Below are 24,592 nucleotides of genomic sequence, written 5' to 3'. Positions count from 1 at the left end.
GCGGGAAGCCTGCTTCTCCCTCTCCCACTCCCCCTGCTTGTGTTCCCTCTCTCGCTGTGTCTCTCTCTGTCAAATTAATAAATAAAATCTTTAAAAAAAAAAAAGATTTATTCATTTATTTGAGAAAGAGAACAAGCACGTGTGCACACATGAGCGGGGGAAGGGGCAGAGGGACAGAAGCAGACTCCCAGCTGAGCATGGAGCCCGACCTGAGGCTTGATCCCACAACCCTGAGATCATGACCTGAGCTGAAATCAAGAGTTGGACAGTTAACAGACTGAGCCATCCACGAGCCCCTGCATAGAGATTTTGAGAAAGAATAAAAAAGCTATGACTACAACTCTTAAATGTAGACACGAAAGATGACTTAGCAAATTATTAGTGCAAAATCTTTCCTGACTCTCGTATTTAAAATCTACCTATAAATTTCTACTTCCCTAATTAAGGTTAAACAAATGATCTGTTATTTTATTTGTTTTTGTAAACACACAGAAAAAATCTCACACCCATTAAAGACTATAACAATATGAAATGTAATTTTATTCATAGACCTCATAAAGTTTTGCCTTTCACCTATTTGACGAAGAACAAAACTGTGGTTTCAGAGTATCATGAAAAGTATGAGAGAAACTCCAGGCATAAAAAATAAAAAAAAAAAAAAAGAAATAAACTTCAGGCATATACTAAATAAAGTAATAAATACTTAAAAATGCACAGCATAGGATTTCTGCAAATGTGCATTGATTGGCCTCAATTTTATTCATTATAAATAATTAAGTTTCAAAACTCATCAGTTTTCCTATATGTAGATTATTTTCTATTTTTTTTTTTCTATTCAGAACCAAATTTAAATGACTGGCAGGCCTACAAATTGAAAAGAGAGAGAGAGAAAAAAAAGAAGATATGTGAAGTCTGTCTCAAGGAACTGATAACACAACACAAAGGACAAGCAGGCACTTTTATTTTAAGGCACTCAATTAACCTAACTTAAATAGATAATAATTTACATAATCTTACAAAGAACTTAAAAATCCAAAAGCTGTCATAGTTTTACCTAACAATGATTTTGATGTAATATCTTATGAAATAATTTAAGTGTACAGTTGAATACCACATACACAATGAACTACAACAGTATTTTTGTATTTTAAGAGGAAATCAGGTGAGATTATTTAAAATGAAGAAATTATTACCTATCTTGGCAAAATTAAGATAATTCCATCTGAAAATCAAAATTGCTTTTGGGTATGTGAAGACTCAGGAAGAACTGGTACCTGAAGAGTCAGGAAGAATTTAGAGATCGGTTTTCTATTAATAAAATGACATTTAAAAAATAATTGCTGATTTTGAAAATTAATGACATTTCAATGAATTACATTCATTTATTTAATCATTTAAACTATTATGAACACCTATTATATATTAGAACCATGCTAGACAGAGAGGAATCAGTTATGAATAAAGCATGCATAATCTCTGCCCTCAAGGAGTTTAGAGCATAGTGGGAGAGAGAGATGAGAAAGCAAATTACAACACACTTGATGCAAGTGAAGAAAGTGCCCAAACACTGAAGTAAGACCTCATCTCAGATTTGATGATTCAAATACAGCTTCCTGAATAAAGTCACCTTCGATGGGAAAAAAGATGGAGTAGGAGCTAATCGATTAAAAAGTGGAGGTGATAGGAGGCTAGAGGATGTCTCTCATGTGGAGTCTCATGTTGTCCAATTATCTAATGACATTTTTAAAGCAAGATAAGCAAATAATTAGAGCGTTGAGAAGAAGTAATGATTTTGCTTGATAAAACAATATATCTTCGAATTTTCTAAGACAAATATCTTTTTGTAAAAAAGATACCTTTCAAGAGTTTTAGTCATTCATTCACTCATTCTTCCAACATATAATTATCAAGTTCTTTCTATGTGCATGTACCTTTCTTGGCAAGAAATTATAGTAAACTTCCTGCACTAAGGAAACTTACACTCGCAGGGTAAGACAAAAAAAGACATACATATTAAATAAATAATGTAGTGTTAGAAGGTGGTATGTGCTATGGAAAAAAACAAACAAACAACCAGATATGTGGAATAAAAAAAAAAAAAAAAGGCCAGGGTGAGGGAGGTTGTGTGTGTGTCTCTGTGTGCACATGTGTACTTAAAAGCATATGTATACATTTTTAAATAGGATAGTCACAAAACAATTCTGAAAAGGTATTTGAGAAAAAAATGTGTTCATGATGCCAAAGTAAGGAGAAGCATGGCTATTTGGGGGGAGGATGGTTTTAGGCAGAAGTAACAGCAACTGTAAAAGTCCTGAGGCTGGTATATGCCTGGAAAGCTCAGTGATTAACAAGGAGACAAGTGTAGCAGCAAAGTGAGTGAGTAGGAAAGTATTGGGAGATGAGGTCATCCAAAGAAGCAATAAAAGTTCAGATACTATAGATCTATGTCTTTTACTCTGAATGACATAGGGAGTCCTCAGAGGGTTTTGAGCAAGGAAGTAATATCATTTGACATGTTTTAGAGATTCCTGTGGCTGCTATGTGGAAAATAAACCATAGAGGTCTAAAAGGGAAAAGAAATGGATTGATTAGGACACCATTGCTGTAATTTAGTTACAAAACAACGGTGGTTTGGATCACAGTGTTAGCAATGGAATGGGTGGGAAAAAAAAACTGAATTATACATTCATTTAAGTATAGAATGGGTAGGATTTAGTGATGGTTGGATGTGGATATAAGGGAGAAAAAAACATCAAAAAAAACCCCAACAAAAACAAAAACAAAACTCCAAGATTATGCAACTCCCAAACATTCCTGATAATAAATTATAGTAAACAGAGACTTTTTGCACAGGTTGCTTCTCTCCCTTAAGTTTTTATGGGCAGCAGTCCTGTTATTAAAGTCAGATACTTAGTCAGGATGGAGACATCATTTCTGTAGCATTTCCTTTTCCTTTAGGCAAGCCATCCCAGTGTATTTGACCTTATAGTTTTCCGCATGAATTTCCCACATCTTTCTTACATCTGGGAAAGCATAAATGAGACACGCAAAGCATAAATGAGACATGCAAAAGTGACAGCCCCATAACCACCAAGGAGAAAAACAAAGTGGTTTATTTAAAAATATAAAAAAGGGTGGGCACTAAAGCAGAGTGAAACGGTCTTGACCCTCCCATCTGTTTCCCAGGGGACCACACCTATAACAAACCTAAGCATAAAGAGATGAATTTGTCTTCCACTCGTGGGATAAACAAGAGAAAAATAGTTTAATGCCAGCAGTCAGAACAACAGATAAGAATGTCAGAAAGCACTAGAGAGGTTGCGTGCTTAGAGAATAAGTCAGGAAGATAGTAGGAAGGGAAAAATGAAGAGGGGGAGATTGGAGGGGGAAACAAACCATGAGAGACTATGGACTCTGAGAAACAAACTGAGGGTTCTAGAGGGGAGGGGGCTGGGGGGATGGGTTAGTCTGGTGATGGGTATTAAAGAGGGCACGTACTGAATGGAGCACTGGGTGTTATATGCAAACAATGAATCATGGAACACTACAACAAAAACTAATGATGTAATGTATGGTGATTAACATAACATAATAAAATAAAATTTAAAAAGGAAAAGAAAAGAAGCCAGGGTCATTAATGTGATTGCAGAATCTTTTTGACTAGACTAGCCTTTTGACTTGCTCTATTTGGCCTTTGACTTGTCTTCATGTCCTATTTTTCTTGGAAACCTGACTTCAATAAAGAGACAAGCTACAGGTTGAAAGACCACATGGAGAAAAAGCCAGTTATCCCAGCCAAGGCCTTCCTAAATAAGCCAGTCTCCTTATCTTCAGATGTATAGGAGAGCTTAGCCAAAATAAACAAGAGTCACTGTAGTACGCAGAATGATGGTCCTCAAAAGATGTCCATGTCCAAATCCCCAGAACCTCTGAATATGTCACATTATATAGCAAAGAGAAATTAAAATTGCAGATGGAATTTATATTGCTAATCAGCAGATAAGGATATTATCCTGCATTATCTGGGTGGGTTCAATGTAATCACTAGGGTGATAAGAGTGAAAAAGGAGGCAGAGGGGAAGTCAGGGGAAGGGAATGCAAAAAAGGGATTGAGCCACCATTGCTGGATTTGAGGTTGGGGAGTGGCCCACAAGCTGAAAAATGCAGGCATACTCTAAAAGCTGGAAAGACAAGGAAATCAATTCCTTCCTAGGGCCTCCAAAAGAGAACATGGCTCTGTAGACCTTTTGATTTTAGCGCAATGGGACCCTGTTGGACTCTGACTTACAGAACTTTATGCTAATACATTTGTGTTGCTTAAGCCACTAATTTTGTGTTAATCTGCTACAACAGCCATAAGAAACTAATAGAGTCCACCTATCCAACCTGCAGCTATGTAGGGATGAGTGAGCACTCTGAGGAAAGATGAAACACCTAGCAGATATGTAGAATGATGAGCAAAAATAGTTATTTATTATGCGTGAAACAGATAACGAAGATTAAGAATACACTTGTAATGAGCACTGAGTAATACACAGAACTGCCAAATCGTCATGTTATAAATAATAAAATAAAACGTAGTGATTATTATAAGTCACTGAGATTGGAGGTGTTTGCTACACACACACTGCCAAGCATGTTTGTGGAGTGAAATATACTAACTTTTTTTTTTTTTTTTAAGTTAGAAAAGAAAAGGCTCCAGGGCATAACTTTGAGGACTAAAAATATACAAATCGGGCGCCTGGGTGGCTTAGTTGGTTAAGCGACTGCCTTCGGCTCAGGTCATGATCCTGGAGTCCCTGGATCGAGTCCCACATCGGGCTCCCTGCTCGGCGGGGAGCCTGCTTCTCCCTCTGACCCTCCCCCCTCTCATGTGCTCTCTCTCTCTCATTCTCTCTGTCTCAAATAAATAAATAAAATCTTTAAAAAAAAAAAAATATACAAATTGATGGGTATAATAAAATAAATTATAAAATGAACTGCAAAAAAAAAAAAAAAGCCAAAAAATAAATTTAATTTTCAAAAACGAAAGACTGTGTATTCCAGGAGCTGGGTGTTTCCTGAAGACACTTTAAATATTAATAGACAACCTTTCATAAAACATGTATGGATTAGAATAAAGAACAGTGCATATGGGCAAGAAAACAAACTGAGTTCTAATCCTCAAATGCATTCCATCTACGCTCTACTGTGCCACAGTTTCAGGGTTTTGATGCGATTGACTTTACATCTGGGTTGTCCTTGGGAGGACCATGGGGAGGTCCATGGGGAATGAGCCAGGTGGTTTATTCCCAACCGCTCATCACAGTGATGGGTTCAGTTCACTATTTCAAACTGGAATGAAGTCTCAGACTTTCAGCTGATAAATGGAAGAAGAAAAATTTTCTATCCTTCTGGTATGAAGAAGGTTAAGCAGTATAAATCTCAGAGAAATAGAGCTAGATCCATGAAACTAGTACCTTTCAATGCTAAAATATATCTCCTGTATTGTTTAAATACATTCTAGCTGAATTTATATTACTTGCAGCTTCTTGGCTCCTCTAGAGTCAGACAACTGTGAATTTAAATTTCTAGTCTATTAATTGCATGTAAAATAGAAATACAATTTAAATACTTCAATGAATTGGTGTGAGTGATAAATAAGATAATGGGTGATCCTTTTGGTTATTTTATTTTAGGAAATATTATGTAAGAAAAAATGGCTCTCTGGGCGCCTGGGTGGCTCAGTTGGTTGAGCGACTGCCTTCGGCTCAGGTCATGATCCTGGAGTCCCGGGATCGAGTTCTGCATCGGGCTCCCTGCTTGGCAGGGAGTCTGCTTCTCCCTCTGACCCTCCTCCCTCTCATGCTCTCTGTCTCTCATTCTCTCTCTCTCTCAAATAAATAAATAAAATCTTAAAAAAAAAAAAAGAAAAAAATGGCTCTTATATAGGAGAATGAAAAAAACCAAAGCCATGCTTGTATTAGATGAAATGTGAGATCCCTTTAGTTTCTAAGAACAAAAGGTGAGTGCTGAAAGCAGGTGAGGGAGGTAAGGGCTATTTCATATCTATTTGAGAAAGAGGACCAGTTTCAGGAATAAAAGATAAATTATGTTGCTATTTCCAATTTCACCAAAGATATTTGAGATATTTTGTTAGGAAATTTCATTAACAGTGGTCTCTATAAAATTGGAACAACTCAGCATATAGAGATAAGTGTTTTTACTGTCATTATCATTATTATTGTCTTTAAAATAAGTGTAAAGAGTATTTAATCAAGAATTTTATGGTGAATTCTGATTCAATATGAAAACAGCTATTCACGTTACTAAGACAAAAAAAAAAATAAGAAAATCTAGGGAAGGTAAATTGTTGTTAAACTAGACTCTAGTTGTACCATTGAGTCATTTTCTAACAAAATAAACAATGGTTGTTTTACGAAACAGTCATGGTTAGTCCTTATAAAAGTTCATGTAGTTTTGACCCAAGAACCTCATCTCATGTGGAATTAACTGGAAAAGACTGTGAGAAATTTTCTAAACACATTTATTTTCTTTTCTGCCTTAAAATAACCAAGTTTGTGAATTCTATCTCTCTTGATTAAAGGTGTACAGAACATACAGTGCTGGATTTTTTTTCTTTAAAAGAGATATATGGTAGGGCTAGAAATAATAACAGCACTTTATTTTTTTATGAGTTTTTTTTTTTTCTTAAAGATTTCATTCATTTGACAGAGAGAGACACAGCGAGAGAGGGAACACAAGCAGGGGGAGCGGGAGAGGGAGAAGCAGGCTTCCCACGGAGCAGGGAGCCCGATGCGGGGCTCGATCCCAGGACCCTGGGACTACGACCTGAGCCGAAGGCAGATGCTTAACAACGGAGCCACCCAGGTGCCCCAATAATAGCACTTTAAAAAGTAAAAGTCAGACTACATGACATTAAGGTCCCCTACCAAGTACATAAGGCGTGATTCATAGTTTTAAGGGGCAAGCCACTAATGTTTCTAGTCCTAGTCCCTAGAAAAATAGACACAAATCCCATGAACAACTGAGTGACTAGCTTCTTTTTGAAAGTATCAATATCAGCATCACCTTGGGAAGTTAAAATTATTCATTCAATTTTTGAAACCCTTTATTCTCACACATAATTTTTAATTGTTTAAAGTGGACCAAAACAAAAATAAATAAATCACTAATCTACCACCACAATTCCCATTACTACCAATAATAACATTGAAACACTACCAATTTACTCTTTAGAGAGTTTTTTTTCCCCTCCTAAAATAGAAGTATTTCCTTTTATATCTATAGCATATAGGGTTAGGTAAGTATAACTAATAACAAGGGAAGCCTTGTTAATATGAATAGACTGTTGATGACAGAAATTATAACCTGAAAGATCAATAATTTATAAGACAATGAGAGTTTTTATCTTCAAATATCATTTATTATTTTATTAGGGAAAAAGAAAAACTAATTAAAAAATAGAGACCCTCTAAAGTCGTGTACTTTATTATTTTTTCAAACTTTTGAGTATAGTTGGCACACAATGTTGTACTAGTTTCAGGTATATAACATTGTGATTCAACATCTCTGCATGTTATGCTCACCACAGTGTAGCTGCCATCTGTCACTGCACCATGTTATTATAATATTATTACCTCTATTCCCTATACCATGCCTTTTAATTCATTCCATTGCCGGAAGCCTGTACCTCTCACTCTTCTTCACCCATCTTGTTCTTTTTTCAACCCCCTTCCCTCTTTCAACGATCAGTTTGTTCTGTGTATTTATAGACTTGATTCTGCTTTTCATTTGTGTATTCATTTGTTTTGTTTTTAGATTTCACATATGACTGAAACATACGGTATTTGCCTTTTCACTTAGCATAATACCCTCTAGGTCTATCTATGCTCTTTCAAATGTCAAAATTTCATTTTTTATGGCTGTGTAATATTATACACACACACACAGACACATGCACACACACGCATGCACGCACCTTCTTTATCTATTCATCTTTTTTTTTTTTTTAGAGAGAGAGAGCAAGTGCAAGTAAGGTGGGAGGGGCAGAAGTAGAGGTAGAGAGAATCTTAAGCAGGCTCCATGACACAGGGCTCAATCTTATGACCCTGAGATCATGACCTGAGCCAAAGTCAAGGGTCCAACACTTCACTGACTGAGCCACCCAGGCCCCCCTATCCATCATCTATGGATGGACTCTTAGGTTGCTTCCATAGCTTGGCTATATACCAAAAGATACATATATCTTTTTGATTTAGTGTTTTCATTTTCTTTGGGTAAATACCCACTGGTGGAATTATTGGGTCATATAGTATTTCTATGTTTAATTTTTTGAGAACCCTCCATACTGTTCCACAGTGACTCTACCAATTTACATTCCTATGAAGAGTGTACGAAAGTTCCTTTTTCTACACATCCCCACCAACACTTGTTATTTTTTGTCCTTTTTTTAGTCATTCTGACATGTATTTTAAATAGGCAGATATAACTAAAGCATAGACACTGCACAGTTGCAATAATATTTATTTATATTTGGTCCGAACCACAAGTCTAAAGGAAATCATTGCTTTATTCATAATTTAAGCATCAGTTTGCAATGCAGGTCATATCCTTAAGCCTTTTAGGTTTGAAAATTAAATAAACTTGCCTCTCTTTTCTTACTAATGCAGGAAAATTTGTAAAAAAGTAAGATCAAAAAGCAGGCACTCAAATTATATTTTGTTTAATGAAAAACATTCACATTCTCAAAAAAATTCATCAAGCTAGATGCTTATTTTGATAAAGATATTGGTATCATTGTGTCAAGCTACAAAATAGGTAATTTGCTCTGACTGTAATCCAATAATGTATCAAATGTACTGTCAATTATTAGTAAAACTAGATATAACAAAGTAAATGAAAATGCTCCCCACAGTCAAATAATCGTAAGATGTTTCTTTTCTCTTCATTTTGTGTTAGTGTATCATTCAACAATAGGCCATTATCAGTAAAGATTGATTATGCTATATTGATGTTTACCAAACAAAGCATGACCATTTAAATAGACATAAGGAAGTTAAAAAATGATTTATCCTCTATTTTTAGTAAATGCACCTGTATATCATGACTAAGTGGATTTGAATGAATGCCTTTACAGATGTACATGTGATAAAGAAGGCGTGGTAGAAAAATAAAAAAAAAGATAATGTGAAGTCAGCAAATCAATCTGTATTGTCATTCAAAGATGAATCTGATGCTCTGGTTGTTGACCTTAATAACCAAATTGTCATTAATTCCTTTCTAATTGTTTTACTTTATTAGATGTAATTCTTATTCTTTAATTCTTCAGTGGGCAAATAAAATCCTCTACGGATGAAGCATGTCTTCAACTACTTTTGTATCTCTCAGAATTCTCAGTAGAGAATAATGAATGCAGGAGGTACTAAATACATACTTGGTGTTTGAATGCATGGCAGTCAATTTCGGGAAAATAACATGAACAAGTCATTCCAATAAGTTGTGCAAAAAATGTTTCAGTATTCTTTTTTTTTTTTTTAAGATTTTTTTTATTTATTTACTTGACAGAGAGATAGACAGAAGAGCACAAGCAGAGGGAGTGGCAGAGGGAGAGGGAGAAGCAGGCTCTGCACCGAGCAGGGAACCCGATGCGGGACTCGATCCCAGGACCCTGAGATCATGACCCGAGCCGAAGGCAGACGCTTAACCATCTGAGCCACCCAGGCGCCCCATGTTTCAGTATTCTAAGCAAACTTTGTTTAGAATTTAAGAGAGGACTCCTGCATATTCTTAATTTAAACATTATTTTGCATCTGTGGTTTCCCTATTATACTACATCTAAAGTGGACTCTAAGAAGCTTTACATGATACCAGGCCATTGGGAAGGCTCTTTGCTCTCAAGGACTAGTAATAAAGGGCAACGGCGCTTCAGAGTAAGGTTTTAAAGGAATTGATATTCTATGCATATCAATTTACAATATGTATCTTTACGCAAATAAGTTCATAGAATACATGCCAATGAGACAAATGATTGACTAGTTCAAATGCTGAGCTGCTCTGATTCTAAGCTGAGCCACAAGAATGTTTGATGGTTTACAGAGGAAATGGATCATTGATCATGTTTCTGTTGAATAGGGAATCAGTTTGCAACCAGAATTAACACAAAAGAGCAGAGTTTAAAACCAGTTTGCAGGTAAGCAATGGGCAGAATATAGTTTCCAGATTAGAGAAGAAGAATGGTATTAACAAAATCATTGCTGGTATAAAAACTGTCAGCAGCTTTTTTGTAGAAAGCTTTAGGGAAAAGCAACATCAAATAAACCTGATTAAGGGGTTGTCACTACTTGCCTAAAAAGGAAGGATAGGAAACAAATATCAGAACGTCTTGCAAGTATAATTTTTCTTAAAATGGGGGCCAAACACACCTTGCAGCAGATTCATTGGCTGTGTGTGTATGTACGTGTGTGTGTGAGAGAGAGAGGGAGAGGGAGAGAAAGAGGGAATATATAGACTGTCGGGCCCTCCCGTGGATATACTGAGTTACAAATTTAGGGTGTGGAGTAATCCTTAAACACACTAAGAGTGAAAATACCATGCATTACCCTTAAATAGCACAGCCATCATTATATAAAATTCTCTAGTGGGTTCACTAGAGAAGTTGGCTTCAGTCCTATTCAATGAATCCTTTTGTCAAGATTAGAGAGTTTAAGAAAGCAGACAGGACAGCTAAGTGGTGGACCTTAAATAATATCTTATTTCAGAGTCCTGGAGAACCAAAACCTATGAATTACAATTAGGGCTCTGCATCTGGATCCTTAAAAATAAATAAATAAGAGACACTCAACACAAACAAAAATTTGTCATAAAATTATTTGAAGAATTCCAAAAATCTTTAAAACACAGTATACATCAACATCACTACCAGTAACTGGAATTACAACACTAATTTGAATAATACAGAAACCATCAGACTCTTTCATTTATAAATTATTACAACAAACACAGCGTTAGGCACTGTTGTGACCCCTTAAGTTTCCAGAAAAATGGACAAGAGAGGAACTAGTTACAGTGCATTGTGCTCTGGGTTATGTAAGAGAGGCATGTCTAAACTGAAGAGCAGAGAAAGTTTTTCTCAAGGAAGCAGCAATTTAAGCTGATCTGAAGCCTGAGCTATCTCAGTTAAGGATATAAGCAATAGGGCTTCAGGTGGAGGAATAGCATGTGCAATATTTCCTAGGGAGTAAAAGTATCATGGCTCTAGGGTGAGAATTCCATGATTTAGGTTCCTATTCCCTCACTTACTAGATTTGTGACCTTGGGCAAATCACGTCACATCTTTAAACGTCAGTTTCTTCATCCTAAAAATGGGAATAATAATAATGTTATGTCATGAAGATATTGTTAGGATCAAAGAAGAAAATGCAAATAAAGTTCTTCACCTGGCAATGTGCACACAGTAAGTGCTGAACATGTTAGTCATCAGTGTCTCTCACTGTCACTGCGGTTGGTAGAAGGGAGAAAGAAGCAACAGAAGATTCTGGAGTGCCTTGTAAAAACCAGGTGAATCTTTAGCAAATGTCTAAAGCCACTGAACCAAACAGGAACTTTGATGGCTTCTGAAAATATGCAGCCCATCCACTTAATCTTTACTAAATAAACCAGAGATGAGTTATGGACAAACGAATCATAGTCTCATCTTTGAGCTATGTTTTCAAAACAGCAAATAGGCATAGGAACAAGCGCAGAATTTGCACCTCACTTAAGCCAAGTTTTCAATGTAAATGGGAAGCTTCAGTTGGCAAAATTAGAAGTTTTTCGTTGGTAGCCATAATACCAGTAATTGGTCACAGAAGCATCGGCGTGAGGCCAATGTAATTAAACATTTGTCTCTTAGGTACCTTTCCTTCGAAACTTAAATAATTGACCAAAATTAATGTCAATCCACACACAAAAATTATGTAGTTAACAAAATTATTATTTCTTCCAAATATATTTTGATTCAAATAAAAAGTATTACCTATTTTCTTTTTTGTTTGGGGTTTTTTGTCATTCTAGTTTTGTTTTTTTCTAATGAGCTTTCATTCTGATTTATTTTTATTTATTTATTTATTTACAAGGTATTTTCCCCATTTTTGCTCTTGCTTTGATGTTTTTATTCTCTTGTTTCTTTATGTTATTGCTCTGGATATTTCTATCAAAATTAGAAAAACTTCAATGCTAATATAAAACTCAGTGTTTTAAGAAATCATTGAAGATAGAGTCACCATTGGAAAATAGTATTTTTGCTTTACTCCTCTAAGCTTGAAGCAGTTATGTTTGTTACCTGTATAATTAGTGGTTTTATATATTTGCTTTTTCTTTTCAATTTTTTTCCTTGTATCTTACCTCACCATTGAGTTTGTCTATTTAATACTCATAAAGTCTAAAACCTATTTATCCCATAATTTCTTCCACGGACTGACACTATTTAGAATATTAGCAAAAAGTTTCTTAAATGCTATTATATAACATTTATTAATGCCTTATTACATGCTAGGCATTGCACTAATTGTTTTACAGATATTAACTCATTTAATTCTCACAACCGTCTTATGTCATAGATGCTATTATTTAGTATCTTGGAGGTCTAATTAACTTACCCATGTCACACAGCTAGTAAGTGGCAAAGACATTATGGAAACCAGAAACTTTGGTTCCACAGTCTAGAAACTTAACCAAAATATTTATTTACTACTCTGTGCAATAGATTCAGACAGACACACACACACACACACACACACACAGTTTCCACTCTGTGTGTTTCATTTTGAAGACAATAAACCTATATTAGGTGTATTATGTAGGGAAATGGGAAAAGAAGTGAAAATGTGGTCTACTAGTTTTGTTGTTTTCCTATTTTTTGTTTGTTTATTTCCCTTGTTATTTTCTTTTTTCTAAAAGAGAACTTGTGTATACTGAATGCAATTCGCTCTATTAGGACTTTAAAATGAAAAAAGAATGCTCACAAACTGTGCAGAGAATCTGGATCTCTGTTATTGGGTGAGCTGATATGGAAAGTATAGTGAATGTATGGCAGTTACAAGCAGCACATCTGATGGCCAAAAGCAACATGAGTAGATCTACAAAATATTTAGATTATGGTGAAAAATTAGTAGACAGAATGAGATATTTAATACAACCATTAAATTACATTAAAAACATGCATATGCAATATGAAATAAACATTTGATAGGAATACTTATGAACAACAACAACAAAAAAACCCACTGCGTATAAAAAATCTCTTTTGTGTAGGAAATGACAAATGGATTTGAGACAAAAGTGGTGCATAAGAAAGTATAAAAAACAGGTAAAAGCTTTGCATAGTTCAAAGATGGTAATGTGCCAAGAGGTGAGGCATCTTATTAACTCACCCTCAACACCTGAAATACAAATATATATAATGAAGGAAAGATAGAACGAAACAAAGGAGGAAAGAAAGAATGAAGGAAGAAAGAAAGGAAAGAAGGACACAGAAATCAGAACTCAAAAAAATCCAGGCTCATTTTCTGCTAGGATGCAGGTATATAGCTCGAGATCCATCAGACTTGCCCAGGCAAGGTATTGATTCAAATAGGCAACTTAAGATACCCAGTTCTTCATGAAGTTCTCATTTTTTTTGCTTTCTTCCAGTGATGATGATAGTAAAATATGAATATTTTCTGGTGACAATACTGAAGATTTTTCAGTACAGGTCTGAGACTCTGCAAGAGCAATGTTGCTAGTGGTGCTATCAATTTCAGTAAAGTCGAGTGTCTGCCATTCACTGCTTCACGGCTACAGTGGTAATGTTTCCCTTCATCAGGCCAATTCAGGTGTAGAGTATCGAGCATTTCTTCTAGAAACATAGCCTCCAGTCTCTGAATCTATTCTTCTCCATGACTGTATGAGCCACTTAATATCCTGTATTAAAGACCTTTTCTGTTTAAGCCAACCAGAGCAGATTTTGTTTGCAACTAAGAAAACAGACATTAAAAACAAAACTTGTTCCCCAAAGAGAAATGTTTCAGGCAACAGTCTTTAAGGGAATGGGAATATAGACCCTGTGCCTTGCCTTAGTTGTATTTCAATGTAGCAAGGACCTATTTAGTATTCAGGGGTGGTAATCTAACAATGCCTGGTATGTAACGGCGTGTTTCATCACCTGAGGTCCCCTCAAAAAAAAGGGCTTCTGGAAGGTAATATTTTGGGTGACCAAATTCCACCTGTTTTAGTATTATAAAAGTATGAGAAATAGATGAAATATGGAAAGAATTGGCTGTATCCAAGTGCACTGCAGAATTTAAAGAAATAAGAAGCTTAAAATTTAAATTTTCAGCTCAAGTCATATTGAGATCATCAGAGAGTCTCCCTGCCAAAAGTCCTCTAACTCAAGTGAGATAACAGAGCTGCACATCAAAATCCAAATCTTATTTCATAGAATTCCAGAATTGTAAAAATGATTGAACTTATTGCATTGCCTTATGAGAAAATGAGACCACTTACTGGAAGAAAAAGTGAAATCCTGAACATTGGAATACAGATATGTGGAAGAATTCAGATAACTCAGAATATTCTCAACTTCTAAAATTTACTGAGTCTCTCTTGCTACTGGATTCAGTTGTTCCACACTTCACTGAGCAACTGGTTTCTTCACGTCTTCATTACCAAGCCCATACCTTATCTAAGATTGTTAACTGATAGATGGAAGCAATTCTCTTCCTGCCCAAACCTATTACTCCATCTGAACTCAGAATACCAATATTTTCTTGAAAGCCAGTTATCTAGTCAATATTGGGGGCAAGAAGTTTCTTGGATATAAGACTCACAAGATTCTGTAACTTAAATTTGCCAAAGCATAAGAAATGTGTGGAAAAATGGATTTTATGAGTTTCTCACATGTGTAAGAGTTGGAAACAATTTAATTCAAGCTAGTATAAATGCATGATTAGAGATTCTGGATTCAATGTGCTTCTCCAGGTCACTGGCACAAGTGCTAAATGTTTCTTCAATCTGTTGACCAAAATCTGGACTGAAAGGTGGCCAAAGTTAAAATAAAGTTCTAAAACTAGGAATTCCTTGTTTTTTTGTTTTTTTTTAAGATTTTATTTATTTATTTGAGAGAGAAGGAGATAGAGAGAGCTAGAGAGGGGGGAGGGTTAGAGGGAGAAGCAGACTCCCCGCCGAGCAGGTAGCCCGATGCGGGACTCGATCCGGGGACTCCAGGATCACGACCTGAGCTGAAGGCAGTCGCTTAACCAACTGAGCCACCCAGGCACACCAGGAATTCCTTGTTTTAATGTAGAAGAAGGAATTAAATGACCTGCTGAAATGTAAGTGCTAAAATGGATTTATATTTTAAGACCTATGAAACTACCACATCTTCAAGAGACATTTTCTTTTTTTTTTTTAAAGATTTTATTTATTTATTTGAGAGAGAGAAGGAGATAGAGAGAGCATGAGAGGGGGGAGGGTCAGAGGGAGAAGCAGACTCCCCGCCAAGCAGGGACCCCTATGCGGGGCTCGATCCCGGGACTCCAGGATCATGACCTGAGCCGAAGGCAGTCGTTTAACCAACTGAGCCAACCAGGCGCCCCAAGAGACATTTTCTTTTCATGATGATAAGAAATAAATTCATGGCAGTGCCACAATCATAAACAAAATCTCTATATTTTCTGTTATCTATACTTGAGAACACAGAAGTTGAAGCTGCAGCGAAATAATTTTTGGTTTCTTTAGGGTTCAGTTGTGGAAAAGGTCAAATAGTAGCACTTTCTATTAGAAGGGGTAGGCATAAATTTCATAATGGGCAGCAGGATTTGGATGGCAAAAAGTCTAGTACTCTGGCTTCAAAGACCAAAATTATGGGCCATTTGATTTGTGCCACTAAAGACATGAAGGTCAGGGATGCCTGGGTGGCTCAGTCGTTAAGCGTCTGCTTTCGGCTCAGGTCATGATCTCGGGGTCCTGGGATCGAGCCCCACATCGGGCTCCCTGCTCCGCGGGAAGCCTGCTTCTCTCTCTCTCTCCCACTCCCCCTGCCTGTGTTCCCTCTCTCGCTGTGCCTCTCTCAAATAAAATCTTAAAAAAAGAAAAAGGGGCACCTGGGAGGCTTAGTCGTTAAGCATCTGCCTTCGGCTCAGGTCATGATCCCAGGGTCCTAGGATTAAGCCCCCCATGGGGCTCCCTGCTCCGCGGGAAGCCTGCTTCTCTCTCTCCCACTCCCCCTGCCTGTGTTCCCTCTCTCGCTGTGCCTCTCTGTCAAATAAATAAATAAAATCTTTAAAAATAAATAAATAAATAAACAAATAAATAAATAAATAAATAAATAAATAAATAAGACATGAAGGTCTGAGAATTACAAATCAAAATTTAGTCATGGGATCTTACCAGTTCCCAAACCTGAGTTAGTTTAAACATGGTCCCTGACTTAAGATGGTCCAACTTACAATTGTTTTTGACTTTATAATGTTGTAAATGTGAGACACATTCAATAGAAACCTTACTTAGAATTGTGATCTTTACCTGGGCTAGTGATTTGTAGTATGATACTCTTTCATGAAGCTGGGCAGCAAGCCGCAGCTCCGTCAGCCACGAAGTCATGAGGGTAAACAACAGCACTTAAAACCATTCTGTGCCTGGGCAACCTCCTGATTGTCACTATTAGTACAGTAGTCAAGAAATCACATGAGTTATTTAACACTTTATTATAAAATAGGTTTTGTGTTAGATGATTTTGCCCAACTGTAGGCTAATGTTGATTTCTGAGCACACTTAAGGTAGGCTAAGCTAAACTCTGATGTTTGGCAGGTTGGGTGTATTAAATGCATCTTTGACTTAGATTGATCATAAATCCAGGAAGATCTGTATTTACCCCATAGTCCCTTAAATGAAGAGAAAGGTGATTGCCTTTAAAGAAGGATTGTGCAATAGCAACATCTATTAACACTGTACATCTGCCTTTTAGCTTCTCTATACTCTATATTTCTGACCATTTCTAAATAAAAGGGCAGGGGGAAGGGGTAAATGCCCAGATCTTTCACTGGTTATTGAATACTGTGTCTGGGCTAGTATTAATCCCTGTGGATTCCAAATACCACTAAGAAACACTGATCTGAGTGGACATTATGGGGGTAAGGTGATGAATGAGATGTTGTTCTGAGCCCATATTACAATTGGCATAGTGATGCCTTCTTCATCCTAGCTTTTGATTCTTTCACCAGGTCATTGGTATATAGTTGGAAGATTTACCTTGCATCTGGAAGAAACCTCTGTCTCTGAGGCCCATGAAGTAAAATCTGTAAAACTATAGTAATGGCCAAATTAAAGTATCTCCATCCTACCAAAAGAGTAAGCACAAATCTTTATGGTATCTGTGGGGGAATGAAGAAATTAGTGCCACCATAAAAAATATGGAGGAATAAAGAGTGGAGGTTATGATCTTTAAATGACTTGTTTAGTCTGAGTAGAAGACAAACTAATTTTGCCAAACTATGCATTTAATCAGGTGGTGATTACAAACACAGCCAATATGGTCTCTCAGCTGATGAAAATCAAAAAATATCTTCACCATTGTTTAGTAATGGTCTAATCGTGACAATCAACTTTTTTAACATCTCAATACACAGAAACCACAGAAAACATTTGTTGCCACCTTGTCAAGAGCGACAATGTACTTTCACCATCTTGTTTCAGCATTCTCTTAAATTTCCTGCTCTACAGCATAATTCAGTCCTCAGGGAACCCTGATCATCTCAATATCCTAAGATGTACCATGCTGGTCGACTACATGAATGGCATCAAACTGAAAATATTTGATGGAATGGGATTATCATGTACCCCAGACACCTTTGCAAGAACCAAGAAATAAAAACCATCAAAATATAGGGGCATCTTTCTTAATGATATTTCTACACTTGATCTTAGCCAAAAGGCCGAGAAGCAATCTTAGTGATATTTCTGATACTCTGGGACAGGTTGGGACATCCCCTCCAAAATGTTTGCTGCATTTTGCAACTCATATCATGTCAACCAAACCCTCTGAAGATAGAATCCAAGAGCCTAAGATTAATTCAAAACGAAGTTGGTCTATTTTACCTCAGAATTGGAATTCTGTACCTTTGCATATTAAAATATTAGTAGTTTAGGGTTTTGTTTGTTTGTTTGTTTTTGGTTAGAATGAGCTTATTCTTTCTTGGGATAAAATATACATTTGTATATATTTAAAAACCTTTAAATTTCAGCATTTGATAGAGTATGCCTAGGGCAGAATTATTTTAAAATAAAAACTTTAAGAATATGTTTATAGAAAAATATGGTAATGCACACTGTTTTGTGAGTGGATAACGAAACTTAAAAAAAATTCGCTTTTAATAGAATTTTAATTTTCATACTATGTGTTGATCTCTCTCTATCTATCCATTCATCCATCTATCCACCTAACTATCCAATAGATATTTTAGATAAATAAAACAGAAGAACAACAGAAATGTTGTTATGTAAATAATCTAAATACTTTTTTTAAAAGGAAAGATTATCATGTGTAATTCAACTTTTTGAAAGAATGCATTGCATAAAGCACACAAGGTCACTAGGAAGCTGGAGGAACTCACTCAGTATCCCTTTTCTAAGTTTAATAATTGAAAAAATTCATGGTTTGCATTTTCATCATTTTATCCACTTTGCAACCTATTTGTTAAGAGTTTTCTACATAATTAACATATTTCCATTGTATTTTCCTATCATTTTCCCTTCCTCCACAGACAGCATTTATCTTCCTGTAAATTACTTTTTTTCCCTCATTTTTTCCCCTTTCAGATGTTTTTATTTTTCTTGACCATGAAAATCCTCACAATTTTACAATGCTTTCCTGTCAACCTCAGTACTATTTGCTGCATTTTACAAGGACCCTAAAGTCCAACTAATTCTAGTATTCTTAAAACTTTTCTTAAAACTTCATATTTGGGGTTTTGTTTTGTTTTGTTTTGTTTTTTAAGTAATCTCTACACCCAACATGGGGCTCAAACTCACAACCCTGAGATCAAGAATCACATACTCCATCAACTGAAACAGCCAGGTGCCCCAAAACTTTATATTTTGACTTTACTATTAAATTACATGTAAAAAAGTACCATTTGAATTTAGACAACTTCTCGCAAGAACAAGGTGCTAGACTTCATAATAATATAATGACTGAGAAAGTGTTTTAAATACTGTATAAACATCCATAAATTTATCATTTAATCACTATCTTCAGCACAAAATCATTATTTACTTTTATAGACCAATCAGCTAGGGTTACCTAATCAATTTCAGTTCCTAGCTTAACGAAAGATTCTCATCTTGAAAAAAATTGCTAGTTTTTCTTCTTGTACTTTAAAATATCATTTTGAATCTGGACAGTTCAGACTGTGCACTAAAACTGCAATAGATGACTGATGTCAAACTTCTGTGACCATCTCAAGTGACCTCAATGAGAAACCAAAAACAAGAAGAACCAGAAAACCAGTTAAGCAGATGCAGGCCAGTAATTTTTTGAATAATACGATATGATAGAAACAGAATATATTAAGACGACATAAGGCTCTTTCACACGCCTACGTGGAAATCAGTAAACCTTAACTTCTGCAACCAAACGAATTGTACCTTGGGACGCACACTATACAATGGAGAACTGCTTGCAAGGATGGATACCCTTTTCCCTTTTTGCATATAATCCTCTGTAAACTGACATGCTTTGGAGGAGTTCTTCAGAGCAATTTAAAGTACTGTCTCCTGGGCTATAGTCCTCATTAAGACACTGAATAAAACATGTATTAATCTATTTTAGGTTGGCTTTTTTTTTTAGTCAACAACACACTGTGTTGATGTCACAGAAAATAAATCCGAAAATGCCAAAATAAATGAATCTATTACGAAAGAAATGCATTTCTCAAAAAACCCTCCTTAAAAAAAGATTGATACTGAAGTTAAAATCTGCTGAAATTTTATATAAAAAACAATACAGCACAAATAATTTGCTTCAATTTAGTGCTTAAAAATATTCAAATATTAAAAAGTAACTACTACAGCCCATTTTCCATAATGTTGGTACTTGGTAAATATGCAGCAATTGTGACATTAAATATAAGACATCTTAAGAGCTACTTGAAGTTAGCAATTTTTGTGAAAATTGAGACTTAGTTTGTCTGGAATGGTCAGATACTAAGAAAAATCTCTTCTTGTTTTGATTTTTTTTTTTTATGTTTGCAAAGCTTTTACAGTATGTGTATCCTGAGAACTTGGAAAAAGTAGCAACCAAAATGTCTGCTCCGAATACAAATGTTTATTTTATATGATAGCTGTGCCTTGAACAGCTGGATGAAAATTATTCTTTCATGGCATTTAAGGTATTTATACATCAAAAAGCACACTTTGCAGTCTGAACAGACTAGCAAGTCAAAGACAACTGGAGCAAATATTTTTTAAGTATATCACTTTAAAAGTGTACAGTCATTTCCTATACCTAGCTCGTCAGAGAAATATCATTCAAGTAAGCTGAGGTTATGCAAGCTAGAAATTGTTCTCCCTGAGGAATACAACTCAGTGATTGTTCAATATGTTTTCAATATATTAATGGAAGACTCATACACGGAATCAAGTAAAGTTGAAAGATGTTGCATGAGAAGCTTGAAATCACATGTTATAAAACCAGCATTTTTTGATGTGGGAAGGCAGTTCACATTTACTGAACACTTGTGACTAGATACTATGATAGAATATCAACATATACCAGTATCAGCAGCTGCTGAGTCTAGAGTGAAGGAAAACTTAATTTCCAGTATTCCTACCCAGCTCTTAAACACTTCTATTAGTTCTACCTTAGGTTAGGGAGCAAATGGAGAGAAATATAAAGGATTCACTTAGGGAAATGGCATATATGTGTGCAATGTTTTCTCTCATGGAATAAAAAAAGTGGACATCTATTCAACATGGATAAGAATCTCTAGAGTATTTAGAATGATTCTTAGTGAATTGCTCAATTACTTTCATATCATCCAGGCTGCTCTTGAATATTTCCCTTGGTTTAATCAATCAGAAGAAACTATGAACTCAACTGTATGCATTTTCTTATTCTCAAGAGGTAATGATTTGATTTACCTGACACATTCAATATAATTCAAATTATTTTGGCCGAGACGTGGTTACCAACAGCATTCTCTTGTCAACCCAGTCATTCTACAATCTACAAACTTACACTAATGTATGTCCAATTCGATTCAGTCAAACACATCCTATTTCATTGTGAATACGCTGGCAAGAATGTCCTCACTGAAAAAAATTCCAGCTGAGGTACTAAAAAGTGTGACAAGTTTATGCCCATGGACTGAGAGCTGTGGCCAGGGAATAGAGGGAAGTTACATTTAATGTCTCATCCTACCCACACACCTGTTGTTGACAAAAACAAGTCATAAATTGCCCATGGGCTTTGAATGATTTTTGTCACATAATAAGTTGAATTATTAATTTAATCATAGACTATCTTTGTTTTTCATTTTACCAGAAAAGAAGTCCTCTATGTTGATGTACTTGAAATTGCGTATCTGAGTGGAAACTAGGGGGGGAATCAGTGCTCAAGCAGAACTGTATTCCCTGCTCCTTAATAATTACTCCCTAGTAATTCCAAGATCTTCATATGGAACATAAATGTGTTTTCATGTATAGTTCAGCTATTCTAACTTTGATAAATGGATTATCAAAGAAAAATTTGTTTTGTACATTTTTATAATAATAATAGAAATAATGAGAAAAGCCTATTTCAATGTGCAAAGAAAATTCAGCTGTGATGCCAAACAAACAAATAAACAAGCAAATAGAACCTGCCTGATTATCTGCTAAATTAATGAAATAAACAAAAAAATGATGTAAACAAAACAACAAAATATGTAGATTTGAGTTATCATAATTGCATGTGTGAAATTTGAGGTAAAAATTTTTGCTACAAATGAATTTGAGCCAGAAACGTCTTTTTAATAAAAAAATTCAATTGAAACATATTTTTATTTCCCTGTCCATGTATGAGTCTGCTAAGAAAGCCTTAGCTTTTATTTGTTTAAAACTAAATAAAGCATTTTGAGATAAGGTCTACTTTAAGTCCTAACCTTGTGATTTATGGGAAGATCTCACGCAGTTCAGCCCTCACTTAGCTATGGAGATAATTGACAGAGCTCGGCCTAAGGTACATGATTTGGCTGGACATCACACTTACCTGCTTGATTTGTGGTTACATTTACAGACACATACTGTCGGGCTCCTGGGCTCAAGTCGGACACTCCATTCACTGCCTCAATCTCAAAGGTATAGTTTGTGTGAGCGAGCAGATCCACCATCATGACAGAGGTGTTTTTCAGGCCGATTTGCCGGGGGAGGTACCTGACATGACCGCCACACTCCTCACACACACCTGCATGGGAGTTGCACTTCTTGCATGCAATATAATATGATACATCTTTCCTTCCACCAGTGTCAGCAGGAGGAATCCATTCCAGAAAGACACTAGTTTCATTAACATTTGAGATGGCATTCCGAGGAGCTGAGGGGGGTCCTGGTTTGCAAAGTAAAGTGAGAAAAACATATTTTAAGATGATAAAATTAGGCATTGTTTACTATACAAATCCCTGGTCTGAAGAAAAAAAAATAGATTTGTAATCAATCTTTTAAATAGGGCGAATGCAAGAATCATCAATTTGTAATAATCTTTGGAAAATCTTGTTATAGTTTTGTTGGGACAATAGCGGGATTTATACCCTATAGAAATAACTTATCTTGGCATTGTTATAACCACTTGTTTAGTTAAAACATACGTTTTGCTTAGTGTACATGCAAAGAATTATGGAGTACAACTATGTATGTAAAAATGTTAGATAAAAAAATTATATATTCAAAAAGTGGTAAGTCCTTTGACAAGTCCAAGGAAAAATTCTCCTTGGGGATTGAACTGATTACTTCCTTATTGAGATCTGTCCCAGAAACCTAGGAAGTACACATGAAGGATTTACTAAGCAATGAGCACAAGTGAAAATAGGATTTGTCAGTGTGGCTCTTGACTACAAATTCTGCAGCAAGTAAAATAGCCTGAGCTTACCTCAAAATGAATTGCATATCCACAGATAAATCACCAACAGCATTTGAAATCTTCCTCATATGTCAAGAAGAAACTAGAATTTAAGTAGTTGGACATTGCAATGTGTAATGAAACTCACTTACTTTGATACTGTTTTAATACTGTGGCTCTGCAAGTTGTGAATTTTACTTAATTGGAAATCAGAAATTTATTTTAAAAATAACTCTCAAAAACACTATAAGAGTAAGAATTAAGGTGTTCAGATCTTAAAGGATCAGCAGAACAAATTTATATATAAATAATAAACAATATCCATTTGTATATTACTTTATTTCTGAAACGAATAATTAGCTTACTAAAGAGAACTAAAATTAATTCCGTATCAGTTGTGACAATTGTATACCACTCTGGCGGGGACTGATAAAGGGGGAGGCTTTATGTATGTAGGCATGGGGTATATGGGAAGTCTCTGTGTCTTTAAATTTTGCTGTGAACCTAAAACTGCTCTAAAAAAAATAAAGTCTTTTAAAAAAGGAATCGCATAATGTCTGTCTCTATAGTTGATTTTCAGGTATTTAGAGTTATAACTTCAATCAGTTGTTAATGTTATATGGTCACATGTTCCCCCCCAAAAAAATACATTTATATTTGTTTCAGACTTAATACGTAAAACTTCCTGACAGGGAATAGAATGGACTATGGTGGTCGTTGAATGGTTTATAAGCATAAATTAAGCTACTTGGAAGGACATATCTTAGTTCTTTTAATATCTGTTGTTTTAAATATAGAGATTAATATTAATTTCTACCTAACATTTATTGAGCCATGGCTGTTGAAATTTAAAAGTGATAAAAAATCCACCTGGTATTTACAAATTGTCATTTAAATTAAAGGACCTCATAACCTAAGAGTTACCATTTTTGGCAAAATAATCCCCAGCTCAACTATATTTCTGATTGAACCCTGTGAATCTTCCATACATACAACCTCACACACTTCAATATAAAGCAGTTACTTAAGATGGAAATACACAAGTATTATTTTTTTACTATAAACTTTAGCTTATTTAATAGTGGAAAGTTATGGAGAAAATGTCATTTGAGATCAAAATGTTACAGGTTTACTTCTGAGAAAAAGGTAAAATATACTTGAAATATGTCTAGTTCAGGAAGACATCAAACTTTTTTCTTCCTGACATCTGAAATATAACCAAATTAACATCTTTTCTCTAAATCTGTAAAAATGAAAAAAAAAATCAGAGTCTGACTCTTCCTTTTCTTCTGACTCTCTACTAACAGCCCCTCAAACATTTGAGGGGGAAGTATATGTCTTTAAATGTCAAAATAAAACTCAAATTCAATTGAAGTCCTAAAGTAGAAGTAAAAAGTAGAGGTTCAGATTGACATGCACTTAAAAAATAACCTAATGAAATTCCACTGCCTTGCTGAGATGTGAAATATGAACCAAAACAGA

General features: G+C 35.4%; 1 protein-coding gene and 1 pseudogene across 10 annotated transcripts in view; both read right to left on the bottom strand.

The window, feature by feature from the left end:
* Positions 1–24,592, bottom strand: part of EPHA5 (EPH receptor A5) — a 343,064-nt gene that overhangs the window by 140,752 nt on the left and 177,720 nt on the right. For 4 of the 10 annotated variants that reach the window (XM_006727005.3, XM_006727007.3, XM_006727006.3 and 1 more), the window contains exon 5: positions 22,265–22,600. The exons of the other annotated variants lie outside the window; for them this stretch is intronic. In XM_006727005.3, the coding sequence (XP_006727068.2) occupies positions 22,265–22,600 (336 nt within the window). The remainder of the gene's footprint in view (positions 1–22,264; positions 22,601–24,592) is intronic. 10 annotated transcript variants of the gene reach the window in all.
* Positions 17,826–17,963, bottom strand: LOC115937386 (U2 spliceosomal RNA; annotated as a pseudogene).

Source organism: Leptonychotes weddellii, chromosome 2, assembly GCF_054177405.1.
Source record: "Leptonychotes weddellii isolate Sample4059 chromosome 2, ASM5417740v2, whole genome shotgun sequence".
Lineage (NCBI taxonomy): Eukaryota > Metazoa > Chordata > Mammalia > Carnivora > Phocidae > Leptonychotes > Leptonychotes weddellii.
The sequence above is the reverse complement of the archived record's forward strand: the minus strand, read 5'-3'. Positions and strand labels throughout refer to the sequence as shown.